Below are 15,215 nucleotides of genomic sequence, written 5' to 3'. Positions count from 1 at the left end.
GTGGCCACTTTAATCAACCACCAATCGTATAGCAGATCTCAAAGTATGCACAAACGAGATACGAACATTGAACCCTCAGATCAACAGAGCAGCATACTAATCACTATAATATGATCTTTGTTCTGTGTAATTCGGTACATCAGCTCTGTCTATCTATTGTATTTGTGATTCTCAATTGTAAAATTATGTTGAATTAGCCAATCAGAAACGATTATTAATCGTTTAACTAAATATTTTGTGTTGATTTGATCTTATTTTGTAATAATCATTACGTCACTTCAGGCTTCAACGACAGGCCTTCCGAATCATAACTGCAATTTCTGACACACGTGGGCCTCTGATTCATAGGTCTTCAAGGATCTATGAGGCTAAGTGTTATCTCTCTACATAAACACGAATTCGGTGGATCGATTTGAAACTGGACAGAGAAAACGAAAAGAAACAGCTTTGGGTTCTTTAACACATCCTTCAATCACCGCCATTTCATTGTGTTTGTTCTTTGCTCAGAGGATTTACCCTAAAACATGTACTTAAGTGTTCGAATATGATCAAGAGAAATAAACATTCGTTCTTTATTGATAATGTATTAGACAGAACAAACAACAAGCAAAAGAAGACTGAACAAAACTGACAGTCTTAATTCACACAAGTAAATATTAAAAAAAATTGTTCTTCTATTCAGAGATGTTAGGATGGTTGTTCATAAAAATCTCGCACAATGCAACTGTAGTGTTTGTTTCAGATTAACCATTAACCCACTTTAAGCTCCTCAGAGTTTCCAATAACAATCATTAACCCACTTTAAGCTCCTCAGTTTCCAATAATAACATTAAGCTCCTCAGAGTTTCCAATAACAATCATTAACCCACTTTAAGCTCCTCAGTTTCCAATAATAACATTATTTAACACGCTTTAAGCGCCTCACAGTTTCCAATAACAACCATTAACCCACTTTAAGCTCCTCATAGTTTCCAATAATAATATTAACTCACTTTAAGCTCCTCAGAGTTTCCAATAACATCCATCAACCCACTTTAAGCTCCTCCAGGTTCCAATAACAACCATTAACCCACTTTGAGCTGCTAACAGTTTCCAATAACAACCATTAACCCACTTTATGTGCCTCACAGTTTCCAATAACAACCATTAACCCACTTTAAGCTCCTCACAGTTTCCAATAACAATCATTAACCCACTTTAAGCTCCTCAGTTTCCAATAATAACATTATTTAACACGCTTTAAGTGCCTCACAGTTTCCAATAACAACCATTAACCCACTTTAAGCTCCTCATAGTTTCCAATAATAATATAACTCACTTTAAGCTCCTCAGAGTTTCCAATAACATCCATCAACCCACTTTAAGCTCCTCCAGGTTCCAATAACAACCATTAACCCACTTTGAGCTGCTAACAGTTTCCAATAACAACCATTAACCCACTTTATGTGCCTCACAGTTTCCAATAAGAACCATTAACCCACTTTAAGCTCCTCACAGTGTCCAATAAGAACCATTAACCCACTTTAAGCTCCTCACAGTTTCCAATAACAACCATTAATACACTTTAAGCTCTTCACAGTTTCCAATAACAACCATTAGCTCACTTTAAGCTTCTTACAGTTGCCAGTAACAACCATTAACATACTTTAAGCTCATTAAATTCTCCAATAACAGCATTAACTCACTTTAAGCTCCTCACAGTTTCCAATAACAACCATTAACATACTTAAAGCTCCTTAAGGTCTCCAATAACAGCATTAACTCACTTTAAGCTCCTCATGGTTTCCAATAACAATCATTAACACGCTTTAAGCACCTCACAATTTCCAATAACAACTATTGACACACTTTAAGCTCCTCACAGTTTCCAATAACAATTATTAACACGCTTTAAGCACCTCACAATTTCCAATAACAACTATTAACACACTTTAACCTCCTTACAGCCTTCAGTAATAACATTAACCAACTCCAAGCGGCTTTTATAAAAAAAAATCAATTCTATAGAGTGTATTATGTTATCCAAAAGACTAGAAATCATCAGAGCTCTATGCTATCAAAACAGCAAATTGTATCAATTGTCCAAGCCACAAGAATAGCACTAACCAAATCACAGCAACCGTATCATGTGTTGATGTACCGAGTTATTTAGCCAAATCACAGACGTAATATGTATTCATGTACCAAGTTATCTAACCAAACCACAGCAACCGTATCATGTGTTCTTGTAAATACAGTATAGTTTGTAACTGAATTATTTACAACAAATTTAAATCACGAATCTCCTTAGGCTGTAGATTAGAGTATAATTTGTCATTGGGTTATTTAGAACACATTTAAATCATGGATTTCCTTAAGTCAATCTCTAAATTACAGTATAGTTTGTAACTGGGTTATTTAAAACACACTTAAATCGCAAATATCCTTTCGTCAAGATATAAATTAGAGTATAGTTTGTAATTGGATTATGTAGAACACATTTATATCCTAAAGATCCTTAAGTCAAGCTGTAAATTACAGTATAGTTTGTAACTGGGTTATTAGAACACATTCATATAACGAATCTCCTTAAGTCAAGCTGGAAAGAGGCATCGAACGTTCATTTATAACGATAAAAAAACCATATAGTTAGCTAATGGTAGTTTCTTTCTCTAAACTTTAACTTTCCAGCTGACTTTTAAAGGTAATTGTAAAATCATGGGTTATTAAATATATATGTAAAGACGGCTCGTTTGGGTTGAGAAAATTTTTTACGTAGAGGAGCGAACAACGTTTCGACTTTCTTCGGTCATCGTCAGGTTCACAAAGAAAGAAAGAGGTAACTGACCGGAAGCTGACCACATGTTTGAAAGGGGTTGTGTAACTGAGTGTCGGAATGTAGAGAGCGGTGTTAGATGTTTGAATATATAATTTTATATTATGGGTTATTAAAGTTTTCATACCAAAGGGACTGTTGCAATAGTTGTTTTGTTCATTACTGAAATAATTGTTTGTCCACGTAAAATTAGTTGTAGTATGAACTGAATCTGATTAGAAACGACGGAAATTGCCATAAAGCAACTTCTTTTTTAGTGTGTGAAATTACGTCAACAGGGCCTTCTGTGGGACAGCGGTAAATCTACAGACTTACAAGGCTTAAATCTGGGGTTCGAATCTGCGCAAAGAAAACTGCCTTATATAGCTTTATTATAAAAACAAGTGAACACATGTCAAACGTTCATTAGCACTGAAGCCCCGAAATAATGTTAGGTGAAACGATTAGTGTTTTAGATCATGTAACAGGATTTGATTTGCTTTATCGTTCATACTGTGTAGTGAGAAAAAATTACTTCATGTTATAACATCTGTGTTATCGGTAATGTATACAATAAGGACAAAAATTCATAAGACAACAGAAAGATAAAAACACATACGATGAAAGAATAAAACAGGAAAATAAAATAACACAGACAATGAAGGATTAGAAGAGGAAGATAAAGTAACACAGATGATGAAAGGGTAGAACAGGAAGATAAAGTAACACAGACGATGAAAGAGTAGAACACAAAGATAAAGTAATACAGACAACGAAGGATTAGAACAGGAAGATAAGTAACACAGACAGTTATAAACTCAGGAGGAGAGAGTATAACATTATAGTTATCTTTAAACACTTTCAGTTAAAGCTTTTGTTTATTAAAAGATCCACACATTATAATTCTCTTTGCATACCTTACATCTAACTTTAGATATTTTTCGTTTAAATTCTTTGTTTACTAAGAAACCTAAATTTCAAAGTCGATATTCGTACTATATTTTGTTTCCCTGTAGAGATGTAATAAGAACTTTTCTTCATTGCTAAAATCAACATAAAAAAGAGAAAGTCACATAAAAATGCTTTTCAAGGTAAGTTAGATAATAATAACCTTCAACTTGTTCTAGACTTTTGTTATTTTATGTCACGAGATCAGAAAATTATCCAGTTCAAACCTTATTTTCTCACTTTATACGCTAATCGCGTTAAGCCAGCTGTAAAATCACCCTCTTTTCACAAGCTGCCTTGAGAAGAGAAGAAATAATGGATTTAGAAACTAGCGAGAACAACACCCATAGAGCTCCATCACACGGCGTCGATGGAAAAACCAATGAAGTTAAACAATATACTGTTGAAAGTGCATGATAACACTGCAATATATTTCGAGTTATTGTCGAAATAAATGCAGAAGTTTAATAATTTTTTATCTGTATGTGTTCAAAGCAAAACCGTTAGAAAACGTATTAGTATTGTACCCGATCAAAAAGGTCTTTGTGTTGAAATGTTATCTTTCAAGAACAAACTTTTCATTCCGTAGAATGCAACGGTTTTCTTCTAAAATTCTTTAGGCTATTTCCTTTTGTCATTATAATAAAAACTGCTTTGGAACTTTCAGTTAATATATTAACTATACCAACCAGTTAAGGTAGACTATATAACCTAGCTAAGGAAGAGTATACAACATAGCTAAGAAAGAGTGTACAATATAGCTGAGAAAGACTATACAACATAGCTAAAGTAGAGTAGATAACATATATAAGGAATACAATACAACATAGCTAAAGTAGAGTGCATAACATAGCTAAGGTAGAGTAGATAACATATATAAGGTATACTACACAACATAGCTTTGATAGACTATAAAACATAGCTAAGGTATGGTAAATAAGATAGTTACGGTCGAGTATATAACATAGCTAAAGTAGATTCTATACCATAGTTAAGGTGGAGTAGATAATTCAGTTAAATTTTACTATATAACATATACAACACGAGGTACATAACAGAATTTACTGTTGCGGTTTTAACTGAAAATATTAATTAATATGAGAAACTAACATATTATTGTCAGTTAATGAATAGTTACTGTTTGCTGTGTTCAATGTAAAATGAATAAAAAATTTCAACCCAAGTGATTTCGAAAAGTGGCACTTTCCTCTTCAGGATTATATGGTTTTTATCTTTTATATCAATACTTATTTAACCCACATGTTTCGTTTTTTTAGATCATCGGTGTCTGGTGTAGTTACAGTTTCTAACGTGTGGTTTGATTACTGGTTCCAGTATTAATTACAATTATTGCTTGCAATATGTGATGTAGGTAGTGTTTCCAGAGTGTAGTGCAGTTATTGTTTCCATTGTATTTTTTGTTACTGTTTACAACGTCTACAGTAATTACTATTTCCAGTATATAGTGGTGTCACTGTTTCCAAAGTATGATGTAGTTTCGGTTTCCAATGTGTCATGCAGTTACTGTTTTTGATCTGTGGAACAATGGTCTGAATTACAAAACTAATTTATTTTTATTTTTCCTTCTTGTAATATTTCAGAAGAAACAGATAACCACTTACTTTCCTGGATCCTGGGTCTTCGTTTGTATGGCAAATCTTAAGAAAAAACAAACAACGTTATTGATATATTGTTTTTCTTGTAGAAAAACATCATGAATACGATCACTACAATGTAAAAGTTGTATTTCCTTAAAAATGAAATCTCTATAAATATATCTTTAGTTTTTTACATGTTAACTGTTTTCAGTGTTGAATGCAAGGTAAAGCAATTGTACATGGCAAAAATTTTGATCAGTTTTTAGTAATATTTCTAGATATATTTTGTCTCTAATAATATCGTCAAGTAACTTGACCATTCTTGGTTCATATTTATTTGAGCATAGCTATCAAAATGAAATAAGTTATGAAATTAGTGAATTCCTGTTTTAAAGATTATCCATTTATATCCAAACTTTGCAGTTAACGAAATTAAAATCTGATAAGAATAGAAATATAATAACTTCATTTGACTGTACATCAATTAACAAACCTCTTATATGACAAAGTTAGGAAAACGATATTCAAAATTGTAGATAAAACGTGTATCTGTGTGATAACATAATAGTGTATTAAAGAACAACAAAAGACTTTTTGGTCCATCTTGGCAGTCATATATTAAATTTAAGGCCAAAATAAATCAAGCCAGTTCTTATTGGTCAAATATTTACGAAGCTTTCCCATGTTAAAAAATAAGTTGTCTTAAATGAAAATTACTCCAACCAATTCGTTATTTCTGTAGATAGATTTAAAATCCTATCTTCTTACCCTAACAAACAGAATGTTACTCGAATAGATAAAAAGTTTGATCAACTATTACACCAATGCCCTTTTCTTCTATAATATTGATCAGATCACCCCTATTAAATTTGTACTCGTACTTCAGGGTGTGATTCCCCCATGCATTTCTTCGCTTTTATTATAATGAAAATTCACTTGCTATCTATTCGACCCACTCAATAAATATTCCAAGTCCTTTTGTAAATGGATAATATCCTTTTCACAGCCAACGCAGTACAAACTTTATTGTCATTAGTAAAGTTAAATAACCTGTCGATCACTTCTTAATTTACGTCATTGATGTTATTCAAAAATAGTAAAGGTCCAAGCAGTAAGCAGTTGTGACTTTAATAATTCCATTTATAACTCTTAGCATCTAACAAACTGTAAGAGCTTAATATTTACGCTATTCTTAACCACTGTATTCTGGAAATAAATAATCAGCACTAAATATAAATAGCTTAACAACAAACAGGAAGTCTTAGACCAATGGAGACAATGGCCCTTAGTAACAACTGTGAAACTTTGAGCTTTAGACCAATGGATAGAACTGGTCCTTTGTAACAACTATCAAACATTGAGCTTTAAACAAACAGAGAGAATGACCCTTTGTAACAATTGTCAAAGAAAGGGCGAAGACGATGAAAACAATGGGCCTGTAGCAAATACTATAAGACAAAGTTTCTTACAGCAATGGCAAAAAAATAGCTCTCAATTTAATATTATATTTCAATGGGCGTTACAGTGATCGTCTGTCAGTCACTGGAGATGTAAGAAAATGGGAGATGGAAGAAGGATCTTCTGCTATTTGATCCGTTGGACGCCTGAGAGACATCCACATATGAGGAAGTGCTCCTATTGCCTTTTCAGCTTTGTTACGACTGAATTTTTCTTCCACACTTTTCCTAGTTTATAATAATAAGAAAGACATAATTAGTGCCAAAAAAAATTGCTAAATGTTAATAGTTGTACACTAGAAGATCCACATGTACAGTCCAAGTAATACAACCATGTACCGACTTCGGAACAAAAGATAAAATTTAGTTGAAATGATCATTTTCTCCATTTGGAACCAAAAATAAACTTGAAGTTACACAATCATTTCACATTTAGCATCAAGTATAAATATCAAATGACACAAACGTATTTAGGCTTTGGGACCTTGAATAAAGTCCACATGACAAAACCATGTTTCCACTCGTACCTTTATCATACAGTTCCAGTGACAAATTGATATTCGGTGTATTTTAATTATAAATAAGCAATACTGTTGCATACTCACCAAATGAGGTTTGCATCATTTATGAAAGGATGATTATAAGGCACTTAGTTAATATCGCAGCATTTGGAATAATTATTAACACCGTAGTTAATATACACCGAGAATAATCTTATTCTATAACAGTCTCGAAGGAAAAGCTCAAACTGTGAGCATAAAGGAAAACTGGGGTTCAGTTCCCTACGTCTTCAACCACACGTGTTCAAAATATTTTCTGATAACCACAGAGCATGATTAAAGTTGACAAGACAAATTATAGTTGATCTTTGAAGTCCCTTTGGACAAGGTGCTACACTACCCGAACTAATAGAACTCGACTTATAATATATTGTTTGCAAAAGAGGTATGGGGCATGCAGCACCTAGGGTTTATTTCTCTAATGGTTATAATGTAGTAGGTCTTATCTCATTTGTTACAACATATGTTTGTTAACTTGGATGGACACGGGAGCTTTAGGGGGTACTATACATGTCATACAAGTTCAGACTTATATTTATCTTCTTGCTAGTACGATAATAGCAGGATTACATTGAAGTTATGAAGGTGGAAAGCATTAGGTATAATCACCGTCTTGAACACCTAAGATGAAACATTAATACACAAAAGATCTGAATTTCTGATAGAGATATTTCATGCTAAGAGCTAAAAACCTTATTTAAGAGAAAAGTTTCTACAGTAAACAAAACGATATGCTTCTATGTCTGTGCTGAAACATTTATTTATACAATAAGTTTCTCTAACTATAGTGAACACTTATTTACATTATCATTTTTAATTATAATAAATTAGAGACTTACACGACAAGTGTTTTTTTTCTTAGAGCAAATCCATATTGGACTATCTGCTGAATCCACCGAGGGGAATCGAACCCCTGATTTTAGCGTTATAAATCCGTAGACTTGCCGCTACACGACAACTTTTTCTGACTATGCTTACTAAAAGGCCCGGCATGGTCAGGTGGGTTAAGGCGTGCGATTCGTAATCCGAGGGTCGCGGGTTCGAATCCTGGTCGCACCAAATATCCTCGCTTTTTCAGCCGTAGGGGCGTTATAATATGACGGTCAATCCCACTATTTGTTGGTAAAAGAGTAGCCCAAGAGTTGGCGGTGAGTGGTGATGGCTAGCTTCCTTCCCTCTAGTCTTACATTGCTAAATTAGGGACGGCTAGCGCAGATAACCCTCGAGTAGTTTTGCACAAAATTCAAAAACAAACAAACAATACTAACTAAAATTATTTACACAATAAGTTTCTCTATCTGTGCTAATTGAAACATTTATACAATACGTATTTACACGATAGGTTTTTTGTCTATTCTAACTGAAACTTATTTACTTGATAATATTTTCTATCTATGCTAACTAAAACACTTATTTACACCATAAGATTTTCTCTCCATGCTAAATAAAACATATTTTCACGATAGGTTTCCCTGTCTATGCTAACTAAAGCACTTATTTACACGATAAGTCTTTTTCTATCTGGTCTAACAAGAGCATTTATTTACACGATAAGTTTCTCAGCCTAGGTTAACTAAAGTATTAAAATCACGATGTTAAAAACGCAGCAGCGTTTGGAGTCATGACTTTTTCATTACTGTAAGATATTAGCAAATTAGAAGTGCATGAGTTAAAGTTATCAAGTACATGCGATTAGATATATACAATATCAGTAGTTAATGGAATTTCGCTGTTAAAGTATATTTTGTAATACGTGTTTATTCAACGATATTATATTGTTGAAATCTGAATACATAATACGGAAACATCGACAAATACGGAATTCCTGCGAAATATAATATACAAGTTCATGAAATGCTCTTTAAAAATACTTCAGATTAAAGATAACTCGTTAGGGGTGTAATATAAATTGAGGATAAGTCGTTCTTGTAACAAAGATTTTTTATACAAACCGTTGTACATAGTTACGTTCAACATTGACAAACTTCAGTTCTGGATGCTAATAAGAGTGACAATTAAACAGTTAAGAATACTAATGAATAGATGCCTTCTTTCTGGTTCAAAATCCGGGACAATGAAGCCCTCTAGAGGTCTCTGTAGAGACGTTTATGCTCAGGTTGAAATTTCTAAGTTAGTTCCTAAATTAAACAATGGTGTTATTTCCTTAGAAATAACATAGTAAATAAATCACAGTTTTTAAACAATACGCCATCTGTAGTTAAGCTTACCAGTAAATTAAATCTTAGCAATAAAATATGCTAGTCTAAATTTAGCTCATATGTTAAAAGGTAGTCATGATTTCTTAATTTCACGTGGTAGGTTCACAACTACCTAATGGTGAATACTCCTTTGCAACTTAACGTGTGTGAATAGGATTCTTAAAATGAATTAAATTGTATAAATTTGAGCCTTCGTATCTACAGGGGCTTATTCAATTTCGATTTGTCCTTCATACGTTAATACCATTTTTACTAGATTCTTAAGCACATTGGACTTGAATTATTTCAGGAAGACATTTTATTCAACATTTCATCAACGCTAATTTTATTATCATCGAAAATGTTTAATATAACAAACAATAATACTGCACCATCCACAGAACTCACTTGAAATTAAATAGCCACAAAACAGAACTATGAAAAGGAATACAGCTCTGAAACTCTTCGGTTCGTGATACACATAACCAACTGCGGGCTTCATTGTGTGAGTTGACCTTTCTCGTACTGCACAGTTTAATTAACGTGACTTTGTGACACATAACCAACTGCGGGCTTCATTGTGTGAGTTGACCTTTCTCGTACTGCACAGTTTAATTAACGTGACTTTGTGAGTGGAAAAAATTTTATTAGCTCTTGTTTTGATGGTAACTCAAGAACAAAGCTTGCTCCAACTATAGCTTTTGTCGTGGAGCTAATCTGTTGGAGTTTGTGATGATTTCATACCAATTCAATGATAATAGCTATAATTTCAAACCAATTCCATGAGATTAGTTATAATTTCATACAAGCTAAGGCAGGTATGAACTTTAATATCCTACGTATCTACTAAGTTCGATACAACGTTCGATTTCGTACTAAATCCACCAATCGGGTCATTGATAATAATCTCTAAGTCTGTAAGCGCCGAGAAGCCCACAGTACCGTGAAGAAGTTAACAATCTCTAGGTCTTTAAGTGCTCAATAAGCTGACAGTAACGTCAAGAAGATAACAATCTCTAAGTCTGTAAGCGTCTAACAAGTTTACAGTGCGGTGTACAATATAACAGTTTCGAAGTCCTCAAGTGCATATTAAGTCATAGTAACACGTAGAAGGCTACAATCTGTAAGTATTTAAGTGCCTATCAAGGCCTAAAACCGTATACAAAACAACAGCCCCTAGATCTTTAAGTGCCTAACAAGCCGATAGCACAGTATAGAAGGTAAGAATCTCTATATCTTTAAGTGCTCCATGTACCGTGCAGAATATCACAATCTCTATATCTTTAAGTGCCTGACAAGGCCACAATACTACTGTGTAAAAGATAACAATCTCTAATTGACTAATAAGCCCATAATACAGCTTTGAATGTAACAATTCTACATTTATAAGTGCCTAATAAGCTTATTGCACCATATAGAAGGTAACAATCTCTAAGTCTTTAAGAGACTAAAAAGCTAAACGTATCGTGTAATATGTAAAAATCTATAAGTGTTTAAGAACCTAATAAACCCATAGTAATGCGTAGCAAGTAAGAATCTCTAAAACATTAAGTGCCAATTATACCTATAGTATAGGGTAGAAGATAACAATCTTTAACTATTTAACTGCCTAACAAGACCATAGTACAGTAAGGAAGATAACAATATCTAAATCTTTAAGTGCCTAATAGCAAGTAGTACAATATAGAAGATAACAATATCTAAGTCTTTAAATACATAACTATTCTATAATACCGTGTGAAGGTAAAATTTTTAAGTGCCTATTAAGCCCATAGTATAATATCTAAATGTTAAAATGCCTCATGCGCCCATATTACCGTATACGAGATAACAATCTCTAAGCGTTTAAGCTGGTATGATTAACCTGAAGATGACCTAAGTAGATCGAATCATTGTTCTGTACCTTATTTTGATTAAAGATTTAATACCCGTACCAGAAATCTTGAGAATACATTTTCACTTTAAGCGCCTAACAAGCCCATAGCACCATGTACAATATAACAATCTCTAAGTGACTAATAAAATCATAGCACCGTATCGAATGTAACAATCTCTACGTTTTTAAGTGCCTAATATTTCTACAGTAACGTGTAGAATGTATCAAACTCTAAATTTTGAAGTGTCTATTAAACCCATATTGCGTGCAGAAGGTGACAATTTTGAAGTCTCTAAGTACTTAATAAGCTTATAGTACCAACTAGAATGTAAAAGTCTCTAAGTTTTAAGTGCCTGTTAACGCACAGTACAGTGAAGAAGATAATAATCTCAAAGTCTTTATGTGTCTAATAAACCTATACCACCGTGTAAAAGGTAACAATCTCAAAGCACATAGTATAGGTGTAGAAGGTAACAATCTCTAAGTCTTTAAGTGCATATTTAGCTCGTAGTACCGTGTAGAAGGTAACAATCTCTAAGTCTTTAAGTGCATATTTAGCTCGTAGTACCGTGTAGAAGGTAACAATTTCTAAGTCTTCAAGTGCATATTTAGCTTACAGTACCGTGTAGAAGGTAACAATCTCTAAGTCTTTAAGTGCATATTAAGCTCATAGTACCATGTAGATAGTAACAATCTCTAAGTCGTTAAGTGCCAAACAACCCCTACTATCGTGAACAAGATAACAATCCCTAAATCTTTATATGCCTAATAAGCCTTTAGCACAATATAGAAGGTAAAAATCTATGAGTCTTTAAGATGTTAAACTATCTTTTAGTACAATGTAAAAGACAGCAATACCTAAGTCTTTAAGAACATAAAAAGCCCGTAGTACAATGTAGAGGGTAACAATATCTAAGTTTTTAAATACCTAACTATTCTATAATACCGTGTGAAGATAAAATTTCTAGGTCTTTAAGTGCCTAAATCTCCTATAGAAGTGTGTAGAAAATAACAACTCTATGTCTTTAAGTGCCTAATAAGACCATAGTATCGAGTAGAAGATCATTTTTAACTATATAAATTCCTAATAAGAACATAGTACCATGTAGATAATCACAGTCTCTAAGTGTCTAATATATCCATATTAGCGTGTAGAAGATATCAAACTCTAATTCTTTACGTGTCTAATAAGCATATACCGTGTAGAAACTAACAATCTCTAAATTTTTAAGTGTCTAATAATTCCATAGTACCATCAAGATGATAAAAATATCTACGTCTGTAACTGTTTTATAAGACCATATTACCGTGTAGAAGATAAAATTCTCTGAGCTTTAAGTACTTACTATCCCATAACACCGTGTAGAATATGGCAATATCATAGTCTTGAAGTGCTTAATATGCCTAATACCACGTAGAAGGTAAACATCTCTCAGTTTTTAAGTGTCTCATAAGCCCATAGTACCGAATAGAAGGTAACAGCTTCTAAGTCTTTATATGGCTTACTAGTATCATGTAGAAGATAACAATACCTAGGTCTATAAGTGCTTAATAAGCCCATAGTATTGTGTAGAAGTTAACAACTTCTCAGTCTTTAAATACCTAACTATTTCATAATATCGTGTAGAAGATAGCAATATCTAAGTCTTCAAGTGTCTAATAAATGCATACTACCGTGTAAAAGATAAGAATCTCTAAGTCTTTATATGCTTGATAAATCCATACTATCGTGTAAAAAATAATCTCTAAGCGTCTAACAAGCCACTAGTAGAATACTGAAGACAGCAAATGCTATATTTTTGTTTAAAGAATAATTTAAAACCTGTTTGATTTTTAGGATATATTCTTAAATACAAACGGTCATTTTACATTGATTATCACTAGTTTTAAATACGTAGCTTTTATTACTGGGAGATTATCTATCTGTGTAAAATATTTCAGAACTAGGGGGTTACCTGTCTGCACATAATAATTTAGAATTAGAAGGTTTTCTATCCTTACAGAACTATTTAGAATTAGAAGGTTTTCTATCCTTACAGAACTATTTAGAATTAGCAATTTATCTACCCTAAAGAAGAAATTAAACTATGAGGTTAGCGACTTCTACAGAAAAATTGAGAACCATGAGGATAATTCTTTGTACTAAACATTGAAGGTCTTGTTAAGCCTGTTTAATAAAATATAATCTCGCTATCACAACTGACAGTTTTGGATATTTAACTAAACATAACTTGTCAAATTTTAAACCTGTTTAAGGTTTTAACTAGAAATGAAAGACATGATTAAAAAATTTATAGAAGTTACGATCAAAGGAGGAAAACTCCATCTTTCTTTTACAGTTTAGGAGAACGTACAGCTATGTTCTATAGAGTAACATGGTGGTATTACTCATTTCTCCTTATTACTTATTTTAGATCGTTCAAACAAAATAATATTTAACCTTAACATTACTTGATATTCTATTGCACAATTAATCATATAGAAAACATAACTACAAAAAGGATATCTTTAAACGTTGCGTTAACACATTTGTCCAATGTTTCTTCACCTACACATTGCAAAGAACAAATAGCTCAACAATGAAATAAAACAAGTTAACGTTGGGATAAGCATCCATTTCAGAGAAAGACTCATTACCTGCATTTCTGATAAATCGTTTTTTTGTCTGTATGACTGAACTTTATGTTCAGTTAGAAAACTCTATACCAGTTGTTTATTACATTTACGATTATTCCAATGAAATATACTTTCAAGTAGAAAAAAAAAAAAGGTGATTATTCATTACAAATGTTAATAACTTAGACCATTTTATCAATTGGGACTAACATACTACACTATACAGTTTTCAGGTGACGTTACACGTTGTCTTCCCACATGTACATGAACTTAAATCATCGCATGTGGTTCACATGACAACATCCTCCAACATTAAAAACGTGAAATTCTAACTGCACACAGTAAAATAGATGTAAAACAAGCTTAGATATTCATAAGAGCCATCTTCGCAAATGTAGAACTTTTGTGGTTCTTTCAGTCAAAACTCAGAACTTAAGTTTGTAATGTTATGTACAATTATTTTAGAGATAATTGCTGAAATTCGTTAATATAAAGAGAAATAATCAACAGATAAAATGAACCAGTTTTTGTGAACTTCCGTCCAGCGTAATAGTATTTTATGTATCTGTTAAAATAAAACAAAGTGGGACATATTACACTTGAAAATGTCGTTACAAAGAGCGTGACCATTCAACTATTCCAACACATCACAACCCTTCGCGACTTGGACCAAAATGAAAAGAACGAATTTGTTTGTTTTAAATTTCGTGCAAAGCTACAAGAGGGCATTCTACGATAAAGTTGCTATTAGGTTCTCAGTCTGAGAACTGGAAAATATGAAACTTTGAAATTGACTCTAGTATTCTTAGTAAAACATATTAACTCAAGCAGATGCATTATTTCTGTTGTTTTTTTTGTTACAGTGTGGCGCTTCACTCGATGATGACATGCAGACAAAATAGAACTCGAACAGAGACGGAGATCCTTTGTCACGTGCAAGAGTTCTTCCATTTTCAGAAGAGAATGACACTGATTTGGCGAAGTTCCCTGCAGTTTACATAATCAACTATGGGGAATTTTACCGTACGTAAAAGGATTTGCTTAAAGCAGATACCCCACGAGGAATATAAATATGCTAATATTGGCTTCAATAAACAACTGGAAGGGAAAGAAGTGTATTTATTCAGATAATCCTGCGTAGGAGTTCCAAAAAGGAGGAGTATTTCCC

At 32.8% G+C, this 15,215-nt stretch overlaps 1 protein-coding gene across 4 annotated transcripts in view; it reads right to left on the bottom strand.

Annotated features, from left to right (window-relative positions):
* LOC143234494 (agrin-like) overlaps nt 1–15,215 on the bottom strand; it is a 121,344-nt gene that overhangs the window by 83,865 nt on the left and 22,264 nt on the right. For all 4 annotated transcript variants that reach the window (XM_076471889.1, XM_076471892.1, XM_076471891.1 and 1 more), the window contains exon 2: nt 5,365–5,400. In XM_076471889.1, coding sequence (XP_076328004.1) covers nt 5,365–5,400 — 36 coding nt within the window. The remainder of the gene's footprint in view (nt 1–5,364; nt 5,401–15,215) is intronic.

This window comes from Tachypleus tridentatus, chromosome 12 (assembly GCF_004210375.1).
Source record: "Tachypleus tridentatus isolate NWPU-2018 chromosome 12, ASM421037v1, whole genome shotgun sequence".
Taxonomy (NCBI): Eukaryota; Metazoa; Arthropoda; class Merostomata; order Xiphosura; family Limulidae; genus Tachypleus; species Tachypleus tridentatus.
The sequence above is the reverse complement of the archived record's forward strand: the minus strand, read 5'-3'. Positions and strand labels throughout refer to the sequence as shown.